The 23,284-nt window shown below is 44.5% G+C and overlaps 1 protein-coding gene across 1 annotated transcript; it reads right to left on the minus strand.

Moving 5' to 3' along the window:
• Positions 1-214: 214 nt before the first annotated feature.
• Positions 215-14,911, minus strand: LOC110503569 (transmembrane protease serine 13). The gene is made up of 13 exons (XM_090218147.1): positions 14,752-14,911; positions 8,895-9,069; positions 6,814-6,927; positions 6,293-6,469; positions 5,991-6,117; positions 5,525-5,620; positions 5,210-5,253; positions 4,918-5,080; positions 4,017-4,195; positions 3,072-3,170; positions 2,455-2,597; positions 709-864; positions 215-581 (listed from the first exon to the last, which is right to left on the minus strand). The coding sequence occupies exons 1-13, from the start codon at positions 14,767-14,769 to the stop codon at positions 567-569; spliced, it is 1,506 nt and encodes a 501-aa protein (XP_090074273.1). The 5' UTR covers positions 14,770-14,911; the 3' UTR covers positions 215-566.
• Positions 14,912-23,284: the final 8,373 nt, after the last annotated feature.

The raw sequence follows: 23,284 nt of genomic DNA on the forward strand, positions 1-23,284 counted from the left end.
AGTCTCCCCCCCCAAAAAATATTTGTAAATGTTTTTTTTTTTTTTAAACATTGGAGATATGGGAGGCGTTAGTGGATATGAGGGTTGCATAGACTTAGAAAAGAGAGGCCAGCCATCGTAGAACCGCCTTTCTCAGGTAAATATCATAAACATACTTACTGTAAGGTAGTAAAAAAAAAATGTCGTGGGAATTAAAATCATTCAAACACAAAACTGGAATCAGGGAACATAATGTATTGGTGTAGATTTACATATTATACACAGTGTAGCAGCCGTCAGGCATAAATACAGTAATGCATTTTGTGATTTTAGAAGGTACGGTAAAGGAACAAGAAGAACACAAGAACGAATGGTGTTGTGTTAATGTGCAATAGGCCTTTCCTGGTACTCCCCTAGCTATTGGCCACCTTTTCGTCCGCCCGTCTGTCCGTCTGTCTGTCTGCCTGTCTGTCTGTCTGTCTGCCTGGTATAGGACTTCATGGTGTGATGTTCCGAGAGGAACGAGAAAGCAGGCTGCGAGCGGTCTTTAGAGAGCATGTGGGGAGGTCAATGGAAATGAAGTGACATCACGGATTCTCCAGCTGCAGAGGGAACAATGAGAATTCACATACATGTAAGTCAAGGGAGGGTGAGCTGGGTATTAGGTGTGTATTGCATGCTGTGGTTTGATAGAACACAGGCAATCGAGGTAGTTTCTCTTCATCTCACCTGCATCTTGCTGTAGATCCAGGGTAGTAGGCTGGACACCTTGGTGTAGACTCCCGGCCTGTTACTCTGCCCACAGCCACTGCCCCAGCTGGTCACGCCCACCAGCTGCCAAAGGTTGTCACTGGTCTGGCACACCAGAGGACCACCACTGTCTCCCTTTGAGAGGAATGGAGAGGAGGGATGAGTGAACAGGGGCCGAGGTGTGGAAAGCACCTGATACAATATCACTGTATGTTTTAAAGTGGTGGATAGCAGATGAGGTAGAAGGGAATTTGAGTCGGTGGGAGAGGCTATTTTCATCAGCCCCAAGGCAGCTAAGATGACGACAAGCGTTTGTGCAGGAGAGGACAGCTCTGGACTATTGAAGTTCAGAAATATCATGAATAATGTTGGCACTAAATGTTCTAAGACAGTGAGTTAGTTAGACTCTGGGAAGAATACAGAATGTTGCTGTCGTAGAACATCTGGTGTCCATAGGGAGGACAGTTTGCCAAACTCTGCATCTATGGCTGTAAAAAAAAAGGACAGTATATATATATATATTTTCAAAGTATTTTGTATGTTAATTGTATAGAGAGAGATATATATTGTTTTAATTTAATAGCGGTGAAAGGTAGGAGAAAGAGCGTTGAACGAGTAGTGGGCCAAAATTGAACCCATGCTGCCAGCGGTACATTGTACCACCACGGGTGTCACATCTTCTTAAACCGTTGCGTAAATAACCATTACGTGAATTGAGATTTATAAACTTGGTGCGCGCCGTACGTACATACACTTGTTTTCCGTTATAAATCCGACCTGTCGTAAAACTGCGTGTGAACGAAAACCCTCCGTTCCCCCTTTAAGGTGACAATAACGCCTTTCATTTGCTGTATACTCTGGAAAGAAAGAGCAATTGCAGATTTGATCAAATGTTTTTGGAGGTGTTGACAGAATATGAAAATATTTTGCAATAACCTATGCTGTATTTGCCAAAGGACTGTGACAGTTTCTGAAGAAGAAACAAACAATGGCTAATTGTTGAGGACCTGTCAGCAGAACGTTTTAAAGTCAACAGTTTTGCTTTGACATTTCCCACCAACCTAAATATGCTGGACTGCTTCCAAATTCTAAAACATTGTCTAGGCTACTCAACAACAACAAAAAATAGAAATTACAGTAGGTTACTTACAGTAGTTCCATTCATAATTCAATGTAGAATATCAACTGTCTGTTCGCCTGTTAAATTCAACTGTTACGTTATAAACCGCGCCGTCAATGCGATCGTATAGACAGACTACAGCAAAACTTGAAGTACATAGCCTGTCTATTTACTAGGCCCAATTAAATGAGAGAGGCGCGTGGTATTTTTTTTATTACTTCGGGAATGCACCACAGCCAGAGAAGGTGAGGATTTTTTTTCTGCAATGGTTATTAAAAATAAAATAAATAGGAAATAGATTTGTGTCTAATTATTTTAGATTCCAAAAACTAAACACTTTCGCTCTTCTCACTAACTGCATCTTACAATGATGTTTTTTGTTGTTGTTGCCTGTCATCATATCCCACGTTTGTACAAAATACTGTACATGCTTGCAATACAATACTTCAGCCACTATAAAATGTGTGTAAGCATGGTCTGAAATTTACATGGAGGTAAGCATGTTCTCATGTTCTTCTTTTTTATAATAAATGAGTGAGGTTAACAAATGAGTCCTAAGGCCTGTAAATAGAGGGTGAACTGAACTACAGCAGCTGGACATGTACCTGACAGGAGTCCCTGACCCCATTGAGATCACCGGCACACAGCATGTTGTTGGATACACTGCCAGAGTATACCTTGGAGCTGTTACACACACGCACTTCGATGATGTCAACGGTCACCTGCATCAGGGCTTTGGAGAGTTTCGCTGTGAAGGGACACATACAGTACACAGTCATTCTCCAAACACACACACACTTCAGCTAGGGACACAATAGCTAGTTGCTCTAGGCAAACCGTTGCTCTACTGGATATATCATAGATTCCTGCAATGAGAAGACATTGAGATAGGATGAATGATGTGTAGCCTCCTTTCTCCACGTCGGACAGGCCATAGAGCAATTCTGCAAAATACCAGACGGACTGGTTCATTTTATAGCCTAGTGGGCCTGTCTAAGTTGTTGTTGTTTCTTGTGCAAAATGGTCATTATTTGGCTGATAATAATTTTTAAAAGGGCTGGTGTGGGGGCCTCGAGGATAGAAGTGTGTTAGAAATGTCCGGGGTCGAATTCTGTTCCCAGTCCATCCCTGTTGTCTCCCTCTAGATAAGCATTCTGTATGCACTTTCCTTGAGTGTAGTCCATCTCTCCCTCTCTCCACTCCCTTGTCTCTCTCTTCCTACCTGATCCCGCATCTATTGTTCCGAAGCCCGAGATCCAGCATTTGGTTCCACGGGGGAATGTCTGGTCAAAGGCTGGCAAACAGGCAGGCTGAACTGCATCTGAAAAACAAACATACACGCAGGAAGTTAGACAAACAGAGCAGCATACAGGCTTCAGACACGAGAACACACAGTGACAAAAATGACACACGTGTGCACACACACACACACACACACATGAGCGGTGGTGGGGAAAAAGTACTCAATTGTCATACTTGAGTAAAAGTAAAGATACCTTAATAGAAAATGACTCGAGTAAAACTGAAAGTCACCCAGTAAAATACTACTTGAGTAAAAGTCTAAAAGTATTTGGTTTTTAAATATACTTAAGTATCAAAAGTAAATGGAATTGCTAAAATGTACTTAATTGTCAAAAGTAAAAGTATAAAGCATTTCAAATTCCTTATATTAAGCAAACCAGATGGCACCATTTATTTATTTTTATGGTTAGTCAGGGGCACACTCCCAACACTCAGACATAATTTACAAACAAAGTATTTGTGTTTAGTGAGTCCATCAAGACCAGAGGCAGTAGGGATGACCAGGGATGTTCTCTTGATAAGTGTGTGAATTGGACCATTCTCCTGTCAAAATGTAGGAGTACTTTTGGGTGTCAGGGAAAATGTACATTATTTTCTTTAGGAATGTAGTAAAAGTAAAAGTTGGCAAAAATATACATATTAAAGTACAGATACCTCAAAAAATGTCTTAATGTCTTAAGTAGTACTTTAAAGTATTTGTACTTAAAGTACTTTACACCACTGCAAATGAGATTACCATTCTGACAGTGGATTCATCGCAGACATTTAGAGGCAAAGGGCAAATGTTTTTACAGTGCTGTCCCAACATTGATGCTAGTGTTTCCCTAGCGTTTCTCTGATATACAAGGAATAGACCTGGACTCACTAGTGAAGACCACTGGGGAGGCCAGCTTCAGAATGGTGATGTCCTGGTCGTTGGTTACGTTGTTGTAGTTCTCATTCACGATGATCTTCTCCACGAGGTAGGGAGAAGGAAGCTGGTCTTGAGACACCACTCCTCCGTACACAAGCCACTTACTGGCGTCAAGAAACTGGGGGAACAACCTTCAATTGGTGAGGGAAAAAAATAAAATAGATGTTAATTCACGTCATTATTATTATCATTATTATGGTAATACAGTGTTTAATTGAGTTATGGAGATTTGGTTGTCAAGGTGAGGGTTGTTGAGGTGATGAGTCACACTGAGCAAGTTGCTGCACAGATCCACTACTAGTCTGTGTTTTACATGTGAATGTGTAAGTTAAAGGACTGACGTTATACTTATGGCTAATGACGCGTCAACCACATGTCGCAAACTCTGAAATACAAGCTTGAAATCTATTTGATCGGCCCTCTGACTAGTAATTCAAAGTTAAGGACCCTCGCATCATCTGAGTGTCACACCCTGACCTCTTTCACCTGTCCTTGTGCTTGTCCCGACATGCTGAACTCTGACTAAGGAAATGACTTTGACAACAACATTTTGGGCAGTTAAATGCAACAACGAAAAGTAATTTCATCAAAAAACAATCTATATGTTGTTGTTTTTTTACACTGTTTACGAGCATTATAGTTGTACTTTCTGTTCAGGGTTAGAGTAGCTAGCTTGCCGTTAGTCAATTGGCATTCTCAATGAGTTCAAAACGAGTCGGATGTCACTCCGACTTGTCATGAACGCAGCAGAGAGGGTAAGGTGGAGCTATTACCAAGGAACTACATAGCGTGTCTAGAATTAGAGCCAAGGGATCCGTTTGGAACTGAGCATTGTTGTCCTCTAGTCACTGACCTGGGGAAGCAGTGGGCAGCTGTCACCACAAAGTCAGGGGACACCAGGACCCCTCCACAGATATGTGATCTACCAAAGTGTAGAGACAGTTGCCAGGGCCATTGGCCCAGCTTGGCAACAGTGCCCCCTATGATCCGGGAGGTCAACTGCTGACGTCCACAATCTGGGAAAAGGGGAGAAGTGGTCAAAAAGTTTGTATCTAATTGAACTAGAAGTCATATTTCAAACAGAAGGTTGATATAGGCCTGCCTGAGTGCAATATGTGAAATATGAACCGATGAGCGCTCCTTACCAATACACTTCAGAGAGACCGTATTCTGGTCAGGGCAGGAAGAGCTACACAGCAACACAAGATGAATCATGTCAGCAACTCAGGATCTAACATTAAACCACGTTGGAAAACAGGCAGCATGGTTACAGTTGATTTGAAACCTCTTTCGCGAGGCTTATAATGCGGTGTATGATGATGACATAGCATTACGTCCCAAACAGTCATGACAGGTAATGACAGGGAATGACTTAACACCACCATTCCCTCAACATTACTGGGACTCAAATGAGCAAATACAAAAGTGCTAAGATTTGTAGAGGAGTTGAGCTCTCTTACCCGACGCTGACCTGGCCCTGGATGGGTAAAGACGATCTGTTGTTCAGGGTTAGACCAATGGACTGCTGGGATTTCACGGCCTTGGTTGCGAAGGACCTGCATGGTCGCCACACGCACAAACACATTTAGAATCTGTCTGCCAAAGCGATACTAGAATCAATTCCCCTCCCATGAAGGATTCCCAGAAACCCAATTTGCCACAGGCACACCAACCCCGGAGAGAGAGAGGAGCGCAGAGATTCAATCTGAGAGTAAATACTGAAAATGGCAGCAGCGAAATGAGACGCCACTGAGCAAATGTCGGTGCGAGAAAGTAGTCCACGTGAGAGGTGGCGTACACAAATGGCTGTCGTGAGTGAAAGTGGTTACTCTCTAAATGCCAAGTATAGCATGGCTGCTGTGAGAGAAAGTAGTTACTTTGTGAGGAAGCTCAGAAGACGTCTGCTGTGAAACAAGGTGATCTTACTTTCTGAAGCCCAGTTGGGCACAGGTTCGGTTGGCGTAGCTCTGGTCCCATCCCTGGTAACACACTGGGAGGAAACGGTCGTCCTGAGACGTTCTAACCTGTAGAGCACCGTCCGCCCCAAACCTCACTGGAGAGAGAAGGAGAGGAGGGATGGAATACTAAGATACAAGAAAGGGTTATGTTTGTCCTCTCGGCAGACGTCGAGTGTACGTCCACCTGCCCGCCTGGCTTTCTTTTCTGCGCATCTACCTGCACGCATGTTTGTCTTTATGTCTGTCTGTTATGTGCGTGTGTGTGCTTACCACAGTTAGACTCGTCGGTGCCCAGTCGGCAGTCTCGCAGACCGTCACATTGGACTGTGGAGTTGGAGCAGGTGTCATGAACGGGCACGCTCAACTGCTTCTCATAATGCCCCTCATCCTCACTGTCATGGTGGTTAAGGGTGACAGCCGCAGTTGCCAACCTGGTACCGTAACGCACTACCCAGAGAGAGAGAAAGAGAAAGACATGAAATGAAATAGACCAAGAGCAGGGAGACGATGGAAAGGTTGGATGGGCTAGGTTGGGGGGCACAGAGAACAGGTAAGGGTGGGGGGAAGAGGAGAGATGGAGGAAGAGATAGAAGAGGAAGACTGTCAATGCCTGTACAAATACAGTAGGGAAAGGGGAAACCTAGTCTGTCGCACAACTGAATTCATTCAACCAAAATGTGTCATTTAACCCCTGCCGAATCAGAGAGTAGCTTATGAATAAATGAATAAACAGGCATACATGTACATGAGTAACAACATATGAATAAATATAAAGACAACCCTGGCCTTACCTCCGAGCCAGATGGCAAGGCCCAGGAGGAGCAGCAGAACGATGCCTCCTGACCCACCAAAGCACTTGGCACTATGGTGGCAGCATTTACCTTTCTTCTTCTTGTTAGAAAGAGCTGGAACAACAATCACAGCATACACATCAAATAGATATATCTTACTCAGGAGACCATATAGAGAGCATACACTGAGTGTACAAAACATTAGGAACACCTTCCTAATATTGAGTTGCAGCCCCTTTTGCCTTCAGAACAGCCTCAATGCGTTGGGTCATGACCTCTACAAGGTGTCGAAAGACTTCCACAGGGATGCTGGCCCATTTTGACACAACTACAGGAAGCATTGGAGTCAAGTTGGCTGGATGTCCTTTGGGTGGTGGACCATTCTTGAAACACACGGGGAAACTGTAGAGCGTGAAATCCCTAGCAGCATTGCAGTTCTTTACACCCTTAAACCAGACCCCGTTAAAGGGCACTTCAATCATTTGTCTTGCCAATTCACCCTCCGAATGGAACACACACACAATCCATGTCTCAGTTGTCTTAAGGCTTAAAAATTCTTCTTTAACCTGTTTCCCCACCTTCATCTACACTGACTGAAGTGGATTTAAGAAATGACATCAATAAGGGATCATAGCTTTCACCTGGTCAATCTATGTCATGGAAAGAGCATGTGTTCATAATGTCTTGTACACTCAGTGTACCACACGCAACCGCTTAAAACCTCTACGGGATCGGTGTCCCCCCCGCTGAGCTAACGTAGGCTAATGTGATTAGCATGAGATTGTAAGTAACAAAAAAAATATCCCAGGACATAGACATAGCTGATATGGGCAGAAAGCTTGCCATGCTAATTGTTTGAGGAGAGTGCACAATTATGAACTTGAAAATGTATTAATAAACCTATTAGGCATATTTGGGCCTTCTTGGTACAATATTTTGAACAGACATGCGTTCATTGGAACTAAACTTTGCACATATACATCTAAAACGTTGCACATATACTGTTGCCATCGTGCTTCTACACCTGAATTACTTGCTGTTTGGGGTTTTAGGCTGGGTTTCTGTGCAGCACTTTGAGATATCAGCTGATGTACGAAGGGCTATATAAATACATTTGATTTGATTTAGTGGCCAAAATCTAAATTGCACCTGGGCTGGAATAATACATTATGGTCATTCTCTTGCATTTCAAAGATGACGGTATCATCTTTTACCAGATATATTTTACAAGATCTAATGTGAAATATTCTCCTACATTAATTTCTAATTTCCACAAAGCTCAAAGTGTTTCCTTTCAATTGGTATCAAGCAAATGTATATCCTTGCTTCAGGTCCTGAGCTACAGGCAGTTTGATCTTGGTATGTCATCTCAGGCAACAACAAAAAAAGAAAAAAGGTGTTGGATCCGTAATGATAAAATCCGTCTCCTATTTTACATGTCAACTATCATCTACATCTGTCCTAGGTCTGATGAACAGATCTCAGGTGGAGGGGGGAATAGGAAAGTGAAGAGGAAAACAGAATGTGAAGAGGTGGAACGTATTCCAGCAGAACTCCCACCTGATGTTTGAGGTCAATAAGGGATCAAAGCTTTCACCTGGATTCGCCTGGTCAATCTGTGTCACGGAAAGAGCAGGTGTTCCTAATGTTACTACCCTGGGGCGGCAGGGTAGCCAAGTGGTTAGAGGGTTGGGTTGGACCAGTAACCGTAAAGGTTGCGAGATTGAATCCCCGATCTGTCAAGGTAAAAATCTGTTGTTCTGCCCCTGAAACGTGGCAGTTAGCCCACTGTTCCTAGGCCATCACTGAAAATAAAAAGTTGTTCGTAACTTGCCTAGTTAAATAAAGGTAAAATAAATAAAACATGTTCTGTACACTCAGTGTATAGCCACCATATAATGCTGAGAGACATGAGGGAGTTAAAATCACACTTCACAAGGATGTTTTTATAAAACACTTCTGTTTCAACTTGTGTTATTTTACACGACTTTCACTGATGGTTTGTAGTCCCCTGAAAGCAAACAAGGAGTGGAGAAAACTGGACTGGGACAGAACTGCAGAATATAGAGAGTGCTACTCACATATACTGGGCTGGCAGACATGCTGCGCAGCCACTGGTGGGGGATGCTGGGGGATGTAGTATAGCTGGTTGGGAGGAGTGTGTCTTGGACCCGCTCCATAGACTAGCTCTTCATAGGACTGGAGGGGCGGGAGGGTGTGCACCTCAACAGAGTAGTATGGAGGAGGGAGCTCGTTCTGGAGGGGAGAACACAGAGAAAAACAAAACGAATATTCGGATCAAACACCCAACACCCAACGTAAAGGCCCGGTGTTTTGTATCATATTGTACAAAAAAAGGATGATATGAACACTATAAATGTGTGAAAAAAAGGGATGTTTTATTTCCTGATGGTTGCTGGTTGATATTACAATCTACACAGCACCTTCAAAGTGACATCACCAGACGCTATTGGTTTTAAAGTCCCAGTGCAGTCAAAAACGTGATTTCCCTGTGTTTTTTAAAAGAATACATTGTGAAAAAGATGATAATGCCCTTTTAATGTAAGAGCTGTTGGAAATGACCGTCTGAAATGTCATTGTTTTTGGTGGGATGGAGTTTTGGCCTGCCTGGTGACATCACCATGTGGTAAATTCGTTAATAGACCAACAAGAAATAGTTTTCCAAACCTTTCTGGCAATAACAGCTTTCCCCCTCCCCAATCAGACCACTCCCAGAGAGTCCTAGCAAAAATATTTTGGGATAAATCTTTTTTCGCTCATTTCTCGACAATTTTAAGGAAAAACGATTACATTCAGACACTAAAATGTTCCCCAGAAATGATTTGATATTGAGATGAAAATCCCCTGTAAAAACTACCATGCAGGAACCTCCTGATTCTTCCATAAACAATAGTGTATGGGGTGCTACCTAGAGCATACACGTTGATTGCGAAAAGGGCTTACAGATGGTTGATAATTGGTGAAAAGGGCATTCTAGTATCTTCAGGCTAGATGTAACTCATTGTCGGCCATAATAATATCGTCCTTATCGAGCAAGTGTGAGATCCCAAGACTTGAATAACCAACTCAAGCACAATAGAAGTGCCCATGTCTCTGGGCAACAATGTGCTAAGATTCCCAAAGGGCCCCTTATTCATTTCCTCCTCTCTTTAACATGCTCTCATTTCTGCTTTATATTCATCTGCTCCCCATAGCGCTTTCAAGCATCTCAGACAATAGAGCTAATCATCGTCGCCAGGGCCGCAGCCGAGCTCACATTGCCCCCCCCCCGGGAGTCTCTATTGTTGCCACGGAGAAGAAGGGTGGCTCCCATGGAGACAACGGAACAGCAAACTCCAAAAGGAAGTTGTGATTGTCCCCTGTCCCTGTTTGTATCACATACACATGTGATTTGTAACCCACGTCCACACAGGTGATTTGTAGCCCACGTCCACACAGGTGATTTGTAACCCACTTCCACACAGGTGATTTGTAACCCACGTCCACACAGGTGATTTGTAACCCACATCCACACAAGTGATTTGTAACCCACATCCACACAGGTGATTTGTAACCCACGTCCACACAGGTAGTTTGTAACCCACATCCACACAGGTGATTTGTAATCCACATCCACACAGGTGATTTGTAACCCACGTCCACACAGGTGATTTGTAACCCACATCCACACAAGTGATTTGTAACCCACATCCACACAGGTGATTTGTAACCCACGTCCACACAGGTAGTTTGTAACCCACATCCACACAGGTGATTTGTAATCCACATCCACACAGGTGATTTGTAACCCACGTCCACACAGGTAGTTTGTAACCCACATCCACACAGGTGATTTATAACCCACATCCACACAGGTGATTTGTAACCCACATCCACACAGGTGTTCTGTAACCCACATCCACACAGGTGATTTGTAACTCACATCCACACAGGTGATTTGTAACCCACATCCACACAGGTGTTCCGTAACCCACATCCACACAGGTGTTCTGTAACCCACATCCACACAGGTGATTTGTAACTCACGTCCACACAGGTGATTTGTAACCCACATCCACACAGGTGATTTGTAACCCACGTCCACACAGGTAGTTTGTAACCCACATCCACACAGGTGATTTGTAATCCACATCCACACAGGTGATTTGTAACCCACGTCCACACAGGTGATTTGTAACCCACATCCACACAAGTGATTTGTAACCCACATCCACACAGGTGATTTGTAACCCACGTCCACACAGGTAGTTTGTAACCCACATCCACACAGGTGATTTGTAATCCACATCCACACAGGTGATTTGTAACCCACGTCCACACAGGTAGTTTGTAACCCACATCCACACAGGTGATTTATAACCCACATCCACACAGGTGATTTGTAACCCACATCCACACAGGTGTTCTGTAACCCACATCCACACAGGTGATTTGTAACTCACATCCACACAGGTGATTTGTAACCCACATCCACACAGGTGTTCCGTAACCCACATCCACACAGGTGTTCTGTAACCCACATCCACACAGGTGATTTGTAACTCACGTCCACACAGGTGATTTGTAACCCACATCCACACAGGTGATTTGTAACCCACATCCACACAGGTGATTTGTAACCCACATCCACACAGGTGATTTGTAACTCACATCCACACAGGCGATTTGTAACCCACATCCACACAGGTGATTTGTAACCCACGTCCACACAGGTGATTTGTAACCCATGTCCACACAGGTGATTTGTAACCCACGTCCACACAGGTGATTTGTAACCCACGTCCACACAGGTGATTTGTAACTCATATCCACGCAGGTGATTTGTAACCCACATCCACACAGGTGATTTGTAACCCACATCCACACAAGTGATTTGTAACCCACATCCACACAGGTGATTTGTAACCCACGTCCACACAGGTAGTTTGTAACCCACATCCACACAGGTGATTTGTAATCCACATCCACACAGGTGATTTGTAACCCACGTCCACACAGGTGATTTGTAACCCACATCCACACAAGTGATTTGTAACCCACATCCACACAGGTGATTTGTAACCCACATCCACACAGGTGTTCCGTAACCCACATCCACACAGGTGTTCTGTAACCCACATCCACACAGGTGATTTGTAACTCACGTCCACACAGGTGATTTGTAACCCACATCCACACAGGTGATTTGTAACCCACATCCACACAGGTGATTTGTAACCCACATCCACACAGGTGATTTGTAACTCACATCCACACAGGCGATTTGTAACCCACATCCACACAGGTGATTTGTAACCCACGTCCACACAGGTGATTTGTAACCCATGTCCACACAGGTGATTTGTAACCCACGTCCACACAGGTGATTTGTAACCCACGTCCACACAGGTGATTTGTAACTCATATCCACGCAGGTGATTTGTAACCCACATCCACACAGGTGATTTGTAACCCACATCCACACAGGTGATTTGTAACTCACATCCACACAGGTGATTTGTAACCCACATCCACACAGGTGATTTGTAACCCACATCCACAGAGGTGATTTGTAACCCACATCCACACAGGTGATTTGTAACTCACATCCACACAGGTGATTTGTAACCCACGTCCACACAGGTGATTTGTAACCCACATCCACACAGGTGCAGGTCAGTCAGTCTGATAGTGTGCTTTCTCTCCCTGAGGCTGGATGACAGACAGCCAGGGTGTCAATATTGGTTTTGAGTTCTGTCTCTCTTTTCATTGATGGCTTCTCACTTTACATTGTGTGTTTATTTGGGGGGGGGGAATTATTACTTACAATGACAGCCTACACAGGCCAAACCCTGATGACGCTGGGCCAATTGTGCGCCGCTCTGTTGGACTCCCAATCACGGCCGGTTGTGATATAGCCTGGATTCGAACCAGGGTGTCTGTAGTGACGTCTCAAGCACTGAGATGCAGTGCCTCAGACCGCTGTGCCACTTGGGAGGGATGACATTGCGTTTAACTTCCCTAACTAGTTCGATGTTGGGACTTTGGCTGATCTGCCATTGGCTATGTTTATGATTGCGATGACCGACATGGAAAGAATCTGCTTCCTGATGGTACAACATGCATGACCTCCACACTGATTCCCACAACAGATTAGTAGTGTGCTCTGCTCTGCATCTAGACGTGCTGAGGATTGGTGGGGACACAACATTTACACAACATTACAAGATTTTCAGTCAGAGTTTTGATTTCGTAGGGGCTAGGCTGTCGTGATGATCCCAAGGGTCACAAAGTTCATTACATCCTATAGGTCTGGATCATACTGAAGTGTTCGTCTGGTTGAGGATAAAGAGTGCTAACCAAAAATGACTTGTGTCTACATTGGGGTTTCCATGGTAACTTGTCAACCCTAATATTTTTTTTTTTTCCCGAAGAACTCAGTCAGTTACAGGGCATCTCGGTCAAGCCCACTAACTCTCTCACCCTAGAGAATGGACCAGAAGCACTATAAATACATTTAAAAAACACCCTCCCGAATCAAAAGAACCGTCACACAGACCCACCACGCTCCATAGGAAGCCAAGAGGCAGGCATGTACCGTATTGTGTCTTCTCTATCTGAAAATCCCCAAAACACCCACTGTCTGGTTTATAAGCTGCTATATCTCCATTTTCAAACACCTGCTGTATTTGATCAGGAAGTCCATGGAAGGTGCCATTTGACCTGAATCCATAGTATGCACAGAAAGGGTTCATCTCATGGACCTCTATCCTTAGTTCCCCCAAACTATGTGACTGTTTAACACACATCTGTGTGCTGTCATGGTCATTCCTCCTATATTACCATGAATGTATACAATATACCTGATACCTCCCCAAGCACAACAATAAACAAAGATGGAATTTACTGTTATCTGTCTCGGTGACATAGAGTAGACTCCTTGGCTCAGTCAGTAATAATACCGGTTTATAACCTAAACCTTTTCTCTGGTAAACGGCTCCAGTTTCATGACCATAGGCACAAAACGCCAATGCAAATGAACCAGAGTACTTGTACGTGGATGTTCAGTTAGTGTAAGAGCCGGGTTAGCCTGAATTCCCAACGGAATCGACAGAGGTCAATAGACACTGGTTCCCCCCTTGGCATTTTCCAGTAATTACTGTAAAATGATGAGGTTTTAGGCTCCAGTTACATTTCAAATGGCAGACTGTACTTATAAACAATAACGTTGTTAAATACGGTAACTTTGAACGTCAATACCAAAGAGTCCCTTAGAGCTTAAAATAGTAGACAAATAGGTAAAACGGAACCAGCCCACATTGATTGTTGATCCACTAATCGAGACAGATAAATCCTCTGTTGCAGATGGAACTCAACAGTAGCAGGGCGGAGTGGGCCTAAGTCTTATTTTGCTCTCTGCCCCCGTATTCTGGTTCCACAAACCGGGCGAATAGACTCGTTTGAGACATAAATCCACACACCATTTAGATGAAGGACCCCGACGTTCAACACAATATTTTCCACATGGGGGATTCGGCATACGTTCAACACACCATGCGAAGCAACACAGTAGAGATCGGAGACAGGAGGCCACCGCAATGAGGTCATATGGGGCTCCAGCTACACACCAGCTTGACCCTGTGCCTCTAGCTTAGCTCCTAGTAGCATACCAACGCATTTGTTCACATGTCCTGCAATCTGTCCATGATGTGGCAAAAAGCACAACCTTTGAGAACACCAGCCATACACGAGGGAAACTTTTACTTAAAAAAAAAAAAACCCAGCCTGACAGTGAGAGTACGAGTACAGTATGTTCAGTGTGTTCGAGAAAGAAAATAGTGTTGTTTTGGAGGCAGGTGATAGAAGTCAGCCCAGGAGAAACAGACAAAGAACCAGACAAGCAGAGAACAAGGAGGAGAGGATAAAGGAGGAACTTACAGGGTCATGCTTTGCCATCGGACGCTGGGGGAGCAGTGAGGAGAGTGGAGGTGAGACCTGGTAGGAGAGGCTTTTCACAGGGCCACTCAAACAGTCACAGAACAGTGATCAGCGCACGCTGACGCCACATTTGACACTCCCCTCCTCCTTTCTTCTCACTGTCTGTCCCTGAACCCCCTCCACTTAGCCCGCACAGGTGGGACTGCCCCCCCTCCATCCAACCCCTCCCTCTCTCATCTCCTCTTCACAGAAATGGGTGTGTCCCAGTGCGCTACTTTCCCACCTACCAGACCGGTTTCACTGTAGCCAGGGAGAGACAAGGATTGATTCACACAGTGTGGTCTGCTCCATTCCGGCTCAGGTGACACCAGCTGGGCAATCAGAGCCAGGGACCAAAAACGGCGCCCTCTCAGACAGCCACATTACATTGATGTGGCTGATATGTTTCTTATGTCTTCAGTTTCAAAAATTCTGTCAGTCAGAAAAGTCGCAACTTGTGCGATGCAGAGTTTGTTCCAAGTACATAGCAGTGGATCCAATCAAGTATGTCGACATTATATTGAAATATTGAGTTGAAACATCTATGAAACTCAAAGAAATGTACAGAGCAAAATCTTGCTGCCCATTCACAAACTTCATCTTCACAGTCACGTACAGTAACACAGGGATGTCGACGAAATTAACCGTGCTCAGGAAAACAAATAGAATGGCGCCCGTGTCAACGCAGTTCATGAACCTCCGATATCTTACTCATTATTGCATCAAACAGTTGATTAGTGAGGTCAAGGTGTACCGAATGAGCTCAGACTGCATTCCTTCTCCTAGAGAAAGCACAGGCATGCAGACGCCCACCCATACATGCGCGCCCACACACAACTTGTCAAGTAAAATGATCTTAGGGTCAACTTTGAAATCCTCTGACGAGAATGTTGCTGATTTTCATTGGATCAAACTTCTACACCTTTCCAAACAGAAACAAACAGAAAAGGACGGACGGCGGTAAGTAAACAAACGATTCTGAATGTCTCCACTAAGGGAAGAGCTTCCAACCGTCGTCTATGGTCCAGTTTACCATAACAAATGATGACGCCTTTCAGCAGAATATGAAGCAGACTTCAAATCAGCATTTACAGAGGGTGATACCCTGGTTCCTTTCTAGGTTTCTTCCTAGTTTTTGGCCTTTCTAGGGAGTTTTTCCTAGCCACCGTGCTTTTACACCTGCATTGCTTGCTGTTTAGGGTTTTAGGCTGGGGTTTCTGTACAGCACTTTGAGACATCAGCTGATGTAAGAAGGGCTATATAAATACATTTTGATTTGATTTGTGATCTAATAGTACAGTATGTTAATACAAGGCAATGAACACAGACCTTGAGGATGAGTAACGGTTGGCTAATGTAATAGCCATCAAAAGTGAACATGTGTTCATTTATGCTGTCTGTTCACAAGACATAGACATATAGACATTCCAGGAGAGTGCATCTTAAAAAGCGTATCAAAAGATTGCGAACGTGACCCTCAGCTTGACAATTAACTTACATTCCGACTTATCGCCACTAGAGGGTGATAGTGCATGGTACCTCCATTCTGCTATCTCTCAGTCTGCTGCTCTCCGCTGGAGAGCTCATTGTTACGGGTGAGACCACTGTTGTCTCAACTCACCTGAGCTGCATTTGTGTAGTGGTGTCCATTCTCAGAAGAGAAACCAATTGAGAGACCGTTCGAGAAAAAGTACCGATGTTGAATTACTAGAAAAAGGAAATGGAGAGTTGACAGAGCGTGAGAGACAGTAGAGGTTAGAATCATCAAATGAAATGAAATTGTATTTGTCACATGATTTGTGGAATGCTTCCTTAACTCTGCAGAGTTAAAGATAAAGATACAAAATTAAAATAAAAAAAATAGGAATAAATACACATTGAATACCTCAAAACAATAAAGGGTAAAAATAACATGTTATATACAGGGAATACCAGGACTGAGTCGATGTGCAGGGGGGGGGGGGGGGGGATAATAGGAAGTTGAGGTAGCTACTGTATGTACATCAGTGGAGGTTGGTGACTTGAAAAATTGAGGAGGATGGGAGACCCACGGTATTTAATAAAGAGATTTGTAGTACAAAATGATGGGGAGTGGGAATGAGAGGGCTACTCACACCGTGTTGGGAAGGGTTCACAGCAGCGGTTGATTGAGGGTGTGAGGCATGAGGTGTTCAGAGGCTTGCTGTCAGTGCAAGACAGGGGTTGAGGTGTTCAGAGGCTTGCCGTCAGTGCAAGACAGGGGTTGAGGTTCTCATACTGTAGGCTTCAGTGCAGGACAGGGGTTGAGGTGCTCATACTGTAGGCTTCAGTGCAGGAGAGGGGTTGAGGTGCTCATACTGTAGGCTTCAGTGCAGGACAGGGGTTGAGGTGCTCATACTGTAGGCTTCAGTGCAGGACAGGGGTTGAGGTGCTCATACTGTAGGCTTCAGTGCAGGACAGGGGTTGAGGTGCTCATACTGTAGGCTTCAGTGCAGGACAGGCTCATCGTGGACGGATGGTGTTAGAGAAGAGCTCAGCTCTTCCACCGAGGGCAGGACAGGATTTGACTGGGAATACTAAAAACAATCACACAACACACTACACAGTTAGACAAAAGATCTAAGAATGAGTTAGTCCAAGCATGGAGTAAAATCTCTGATGTGTAATAATGTGATTGTGTATGTGATTGACTCTACATACAGTAATGAGAGAACATTGATAGGGGTACTCATAGTGCTTGGAGAGGAAACGTTCAATGTAACAGTGGATGAGCGGGCACATGAGACATGGCTTCAGTTCATGTCAGGAGAAAGTTGTCAGTGGTAGTGGAGTGGTCATCACCTCTTACTCAGGGAACAAGAGGGGACTTCGCTGTAAATACAAATAGCAGATACATTCCATTACAGCTGCGCCGTCGTCGGTTTGGGCAACGGGTTTATCCAGGAAGTTAACCTCACCTTTGACCTCTCGCCCACTTGACAGATCAAAGTATCCCAGGAAACATTCCTGAATAAATCCCTGATCATTCACATATCTGACAACTGCAAGCAGACCGGTGGCAACGTAGGTCCCAGAGTGGTGGGGCAATTGTTACGCCCTGGGGCCCAGAGTTTTTCCTTATCTGTTAACCTAACCAGGAAAACTCTGGACCCTATAAAGGTATGACATTGATTAATCAATTGCAAAATGGCTTTCTTATGGGCTATGATGGGAGCAGTTTTTTCCTAATCAGGTCACACGGTTTTAAAAAACTCTTGGCCCTGGGGGGGATGAAACCCATGTCAAACTGCAGCTACCTTATATTTGTTCATATTCATTATAATTAGACTATATTAAGAGGGGGATTTCCTCTACCCAGACACAGAGATAACAACTGATAGACAATATAACTCACATGGCTGAGCTTGCTTTATGCTTGTTTGCATCAAGCAGGCCTATGCAAATGTAGGCCTAATAAAAATCTGTCATCACTATTATGTTGATTGATTAATTCCAGTTAATCATTTTGGATTGAAAACGGATAGTTTGAATATAAGCCAAATTTGATCACATTCACATTTTCTCCTGACACACAAATGGACTATAAATACACAACGTTACCAAATAGTTTACCCTGACCAGATGTACTGGGCGCGTAGGCTGTATGCAGCTGCTCTTATTAGTAGACTACAGTTGATCAGACTGAAAAATACTCTGATTTTCATCCCATACAGCATGTCAGATCTGTAATGTTTCGGTGTAGCCTAGGCTGCTGCAACATTTACGTCATTCGTTTTTTTCTTGTGTCTGTCCGGAGTGATTACGTGTTATCATCTTTGCTAAATAAATACAGAAGGGAAGTGGAAAGCCTGCTTGAGCACGAAAAAATGCCTCTGCGCCAACCTCTGTCTTTAATGTCACCTTTTAATGCATGATGCGATGGAAGCTATCAAATCGTTCTGAATTGATTTCGGCATCCCCATAAATCCCAGTCCAAAGTTCCATATGTTCAGCAAGTAAAGCATCTTAACGTCTTTCCCTCTCGTCATGTCCTTCGAAAGCCAGTTCTTGCACGTCCCAAAACGCAGCGGTGTTGATAAACCGCTTGAGAACATCCCTTTTTCTTCGTACTTTCTCCTTGTGTTGCGCATTTTGAATGAGCAGACCTTCATCCATTATACACTCAGCAAAAAAAGAAACATCCTCTCACTCTCAACTGGGTTTAATTTCAGCATACTTAACATGTGTAAATATTTGTATGAACATAACAAGATTCAACAGCTGAGACATAAACTGACCAAGTTCCACAGACATGTGACAAACAGAAATTTAATAATGCGTCCCTGAACGGGGGTCAAAATCAAAAATAACAGTCAGTATCTGGTGTGGCCACCAGCTGAATTATGTACTGCAGTGCATATCCTCCTCATGGACTGCACCAGATTTGCCAGTTCTTGTTGTGAGATGTTACCCCACTTCCAACAAGGCACCTGCAAGTTCCCAGACATTTCTGGGGGGAACAGCCCTCAACCTCCGATCAAACAAGTCCCAGACGTGCTCAATGGGATTGAGATCCAGGCTCTTCGCTGGCCATGGCAGAACACTGACATTCCTATCTTGCAGGAAATCACGCACAGAACGAGCAGTATGGCTGGTGGCATTGTCATGTTGGAGGGTCAGAGTACAGGCCTCGGTGTAACGCTCATTCCTTCGATGGTAAACGCAAATCCGACCATCACCCCTGGTGAGACGAAACCGCGACTCGTCAGTGAAGAGCACTTTTTGCCAGTCCTGTCTGGTCCAGCGACGGTGGGTTTGTGCCCATGGGCGATAATGTTGCCGGTGATGTCTGGTGAGGACAGACCTTACAACTGGCCTATAAGCCCTTGGTCCAGCCTCTCTCAGCCTATTGCGGACAGTCTGAGCACTGCTGGAGGAATTCTGCGTTCCTGGTGTAACTTGGGCAGTTGTTGTTGCCATCCTGTACCTGTCCCTTCAGGTGTGATGTTCGGATGTACCGATCCTGTGCAGGTGCTGTTACACGTGGTCTACCACTGCGAGGACGATCAGCTGTCCATCCTGTCTCCCTGTAGCGTCTCACAAGTAACGCTCTCACAGTACGGACATTGCAATTTATTGCCCTGGCCACATCTGCAGTCCTCATGCCTCCTTGCAGCATGCCTAAGGCACGTTCACGCAGATGAGCAGGGACCCTGGGCATCTTTCTTTTGGTGTTATTTAGAGTCAGTAGAAAGGCCTCTTTAGTGTCCTAAGTTTTCATAACTGTGACCTTAATTGCCTACCGTCTGTAAGCTGTTAGTGTCTTAACGACCGTTCCACAGGTGCATGTTCATTAATTGTTTATGGTTCATTGAACAAGCATGAGAAACAGTGTTTAAAGACTTAACAATGAAGATCTGTGAAGTTCTTTGGATTTTTACGAATTATCTTTGAAAGAAAGGGTCCTGCAAAAGGGACGTATCTTTTTTGCTGAGTTTATGATCAATGCGGCTTTTTCCCAGAAACTTGATTCTGATGTGGGCATTTATATGCTTCCTGCTTTTTTATGCATTTTAGCTGAATGATCGATGTTCTTCAGGTTACAGTACACCCCTTTCACCCAAAGCTCAAGACTTTCCAAAAAGCAGGAGAGGCCAGCAATACAGGCGGCTTGATGAAAGGTTCCCTGTTAACCACCTATACTTTTGATACCAGTTGGTCTTGAACCGCTCTCACCTTCTCACCCTTATTCATGAAACTGATCTCAGGCAGAGGTCCACCCTCGCTTTTAATTCACACTTTGTCCTGTGTACCCCAGAGAATGAAAGTGGTTCTTCAGCAAAAAGTCGACAACATTTTCGGTAGGGTTGGCCATTCTGCCATTCAGGCAGTGAAAACTGCACGCTCGCCGCTTGCGCTGGTATCTAGTGCTACTGCTACTTGCTACTGGAGATAATATGCAGTTGCAGCAGCATATATGGTGACTGTGAAAGTGTGTGTTTGTGTGTGTGTGTGTGTGGCATCAGTATGCATGTGTGCTTTATGTGTATTTGGCCGTATGTAGTGTGTGTGTGTGTGTTGGGGTGTCAGTGGAATTATGTGTGTGTGTGTGTGTGTGGGTAGGGTCCAGTTTGTGTGCATAGAGTCAGTGCAAGAGAGTTAGTGCAAAAAATGGTCAATGCTGGTAGTCCGGGTAGCCATGAAGGAATCTTGTTTAGTAGTCTTATGGCTTGGGGATAGAAGCTGTTCAGGGTCCTGTTGGTTTCACACTTGGTGCACTGGTACCGCTTGCCATGTGGTACCAGAGAGAATCGTCAATGGATTTTGTGGCTGGATTCTTTGACAATTTTTGGGTCCTTCCTCTTACACCGCCTGGTAAAGAGGTCCTGGATGGTAGGGAACTCAACCCCAATGATGAACTGCGCCATACATACGGGCCTCTATAGCGCCTTGCGGTTAGATGCCGAGCAGTCTTAGATCCATTCTTTTAGATTGGTTGTGAATTGTTAGTTCCTACTGCACTGTTTTTTTCTCTTTACCTTTATTTAACGATGCAAGTCAATTAAGAACAAATGTGTATGTACAACGACAGCCTAGCCCCGCCAAACCCTAACCTGGACGACGCTGGGCCAATTGTGCAGCGCCCCATGGGACCCCCAATCACAGCCGGTTGTGATACAGCCTGGAATCGAACCAGGCTCTGTAGTGACACCTCCAGCACTGAGATGCAGTGCCTTAGACCACTGCGTCACTCGGGAGCTAGGAGCACAAGCATTTCACTACACCTGCTACAACATCTGCTAAATATGTGTATGTGACCAATACATTGATTTTGATTTTATGCAGCCAGTCAAGATGCTCTCAATGGTGCAGCTGTTGGTAGAGAGTGCGAGAAAAGTGAGAGACAGGCAGACAGGCAGGGAGACAGACAGGTTCTTGGTGCTATGTTGAAACAGCAGGCCCAGGGAGGAGGAAGACAGAGTGAAGGCACACAGCAAATATTTTTGCAAAATGTTGAATTGTTTTCACATACACTCTTTTCCACACTTTTGTTACCAGTGGACCCGAAAATGCACATATGTAATATAAATGTGTAGGGGGTGCACAGTGTGCACTCAACGAAATGGTGATCTTTTACATGTTCATCACAGAACATTAGGCAAGGCCAATGAGTTTCAGGTTGAATTAATCGTTAGTTGTATCCTTTTTTATTGTTGAAAAACATTGAAAATGGGTCCCACAGACATGTTTCTTTATTTACAACATGAGTCTCAACAAGCCTGTTTGGGCAGTCGTGCCCTCTCCGGCCCTTTATCTGAGGACCAAGAACACGACCACAGTTCTGTGCATTTCCATTGAAAGCGATTTGAGAGTTGCTACTTGGGTTGATTACGCACTCTCTCAGGGGGTGTAGTATTCCTTAAGCCCACATGGTGGGGCCCTTATGCAATACAACTGTACCTGATGCATTTGAACATGTTAAAATCAGTGTGGGTTTTTTGGACAATTTGTCCGCTCTTGGAGCTGTGTCCCCTCAAGGGGCCCAAACTGTCCCTAGACCTGTCCACTCATCACCCCAACAACACGGCTGCATGCAGAGTCATGCACCAAAATGCTCACAATGTTTAGTTTCACACCATTATGGTTTTACTTCTTCAAACAAGGAAATTCTTTGGGCCCGTCAGGGGATTTCAGTTTCCACATGCTCACCCTTATCACTTCTGTTTTCTAGTCATGCTTTTGATTCTGAGAAAGCAGTTTCTCTCTTCTGTACATTGTCAGAAAACTCAAACCTCGCATCCTCTCTCTGACGATAGAATGTGTGATCTCGCTCTCCGTAGCCGATGCGAATAAGACCTTTAAGCAGGTTAACATTCGCAAGACCGCGGGTCCAGACGGAATACCAGGATGCATACTCAGAGCATGCGCTGACCAACTAGTGGGTGTCTTCACTGACATTTTCAACCTATCCCTGACCCGGTCTGTAACACAAACTTGTTTCAAGCAGACCACAGTAGTACCCGTGCCCAAGAACGCCAAGGTAACCTGCCTAAACGAGAATCACCTCAAAGCACTCAGATCTATAGCCATGAAATGCTTTACAGGTCTGGTCATGGCTCAAGTCATGGCTCACCATAATCCTAAACACCGTGGCCCACTCCAATTCACATACCGCTGCAACAGATCCACAGATGATGCCATCTCTATTGCACTCCACACTGCCCTCTCCCACCTGAACAAAATAAAAACAATGTAAGAAGGTTGTTCATCGGCTACAACGCAGAATTGAATACAATAGTCCCCTCCAAGTTCATCACCAGCCTCCGGACCCTGGGACCTGAACACCTCCTTCTGCAACTGGATCCTGGAGAAGATTTGTCATGGGTCCTTACACATATTTAGCAGATGTTGTTGCAGGTGTAGTGAAATGTTTGTGTTCCTAGCTCCCGAGTGACGCAGTGGCCTAAGGCACTGCATCTCAGTGCTGGAGGTGTCACTACAGACCCTGGTTCGATTCCAGGCTGTATCACAACCA

The sequence above is a fragment of the Oncorhynchus mykiss genome, chromosome 24 (assembly GCF_057628025.1).
Source record: "Oncorhynchus mykiss isolate SJ-2025 chromosome 24, ASM5762802v1, whole genome shotgun sequence".
Classification (NCBI taxonomy): Eukaryota; Metazoa; Chordata; class Actinopteri; order Salmoniformes; family Salmonidae; genus Oncorhynchus; species Oncorhynchus mykiss.

Bases quoted from the DNA above. Each gene is read 5' to 3' on its own strand.
- LOC110503569 (XM_090218147.1), bottom strand. The intron at 6,118-6,292 runs GTAAGCACACAC...TTCTCTCTCCAG, and splicing joins CACCGACGAGTCTAACTGTG to TGAGGTTTGGGGCGGACGGT. The intron at 2,598-3,071 runs GTAGGAAGAGAG...GTCCCTTCACAG, and splicing joins AACAATAGATGCGGGATCAG to CGAAACTCTCCAAAGCCCTG.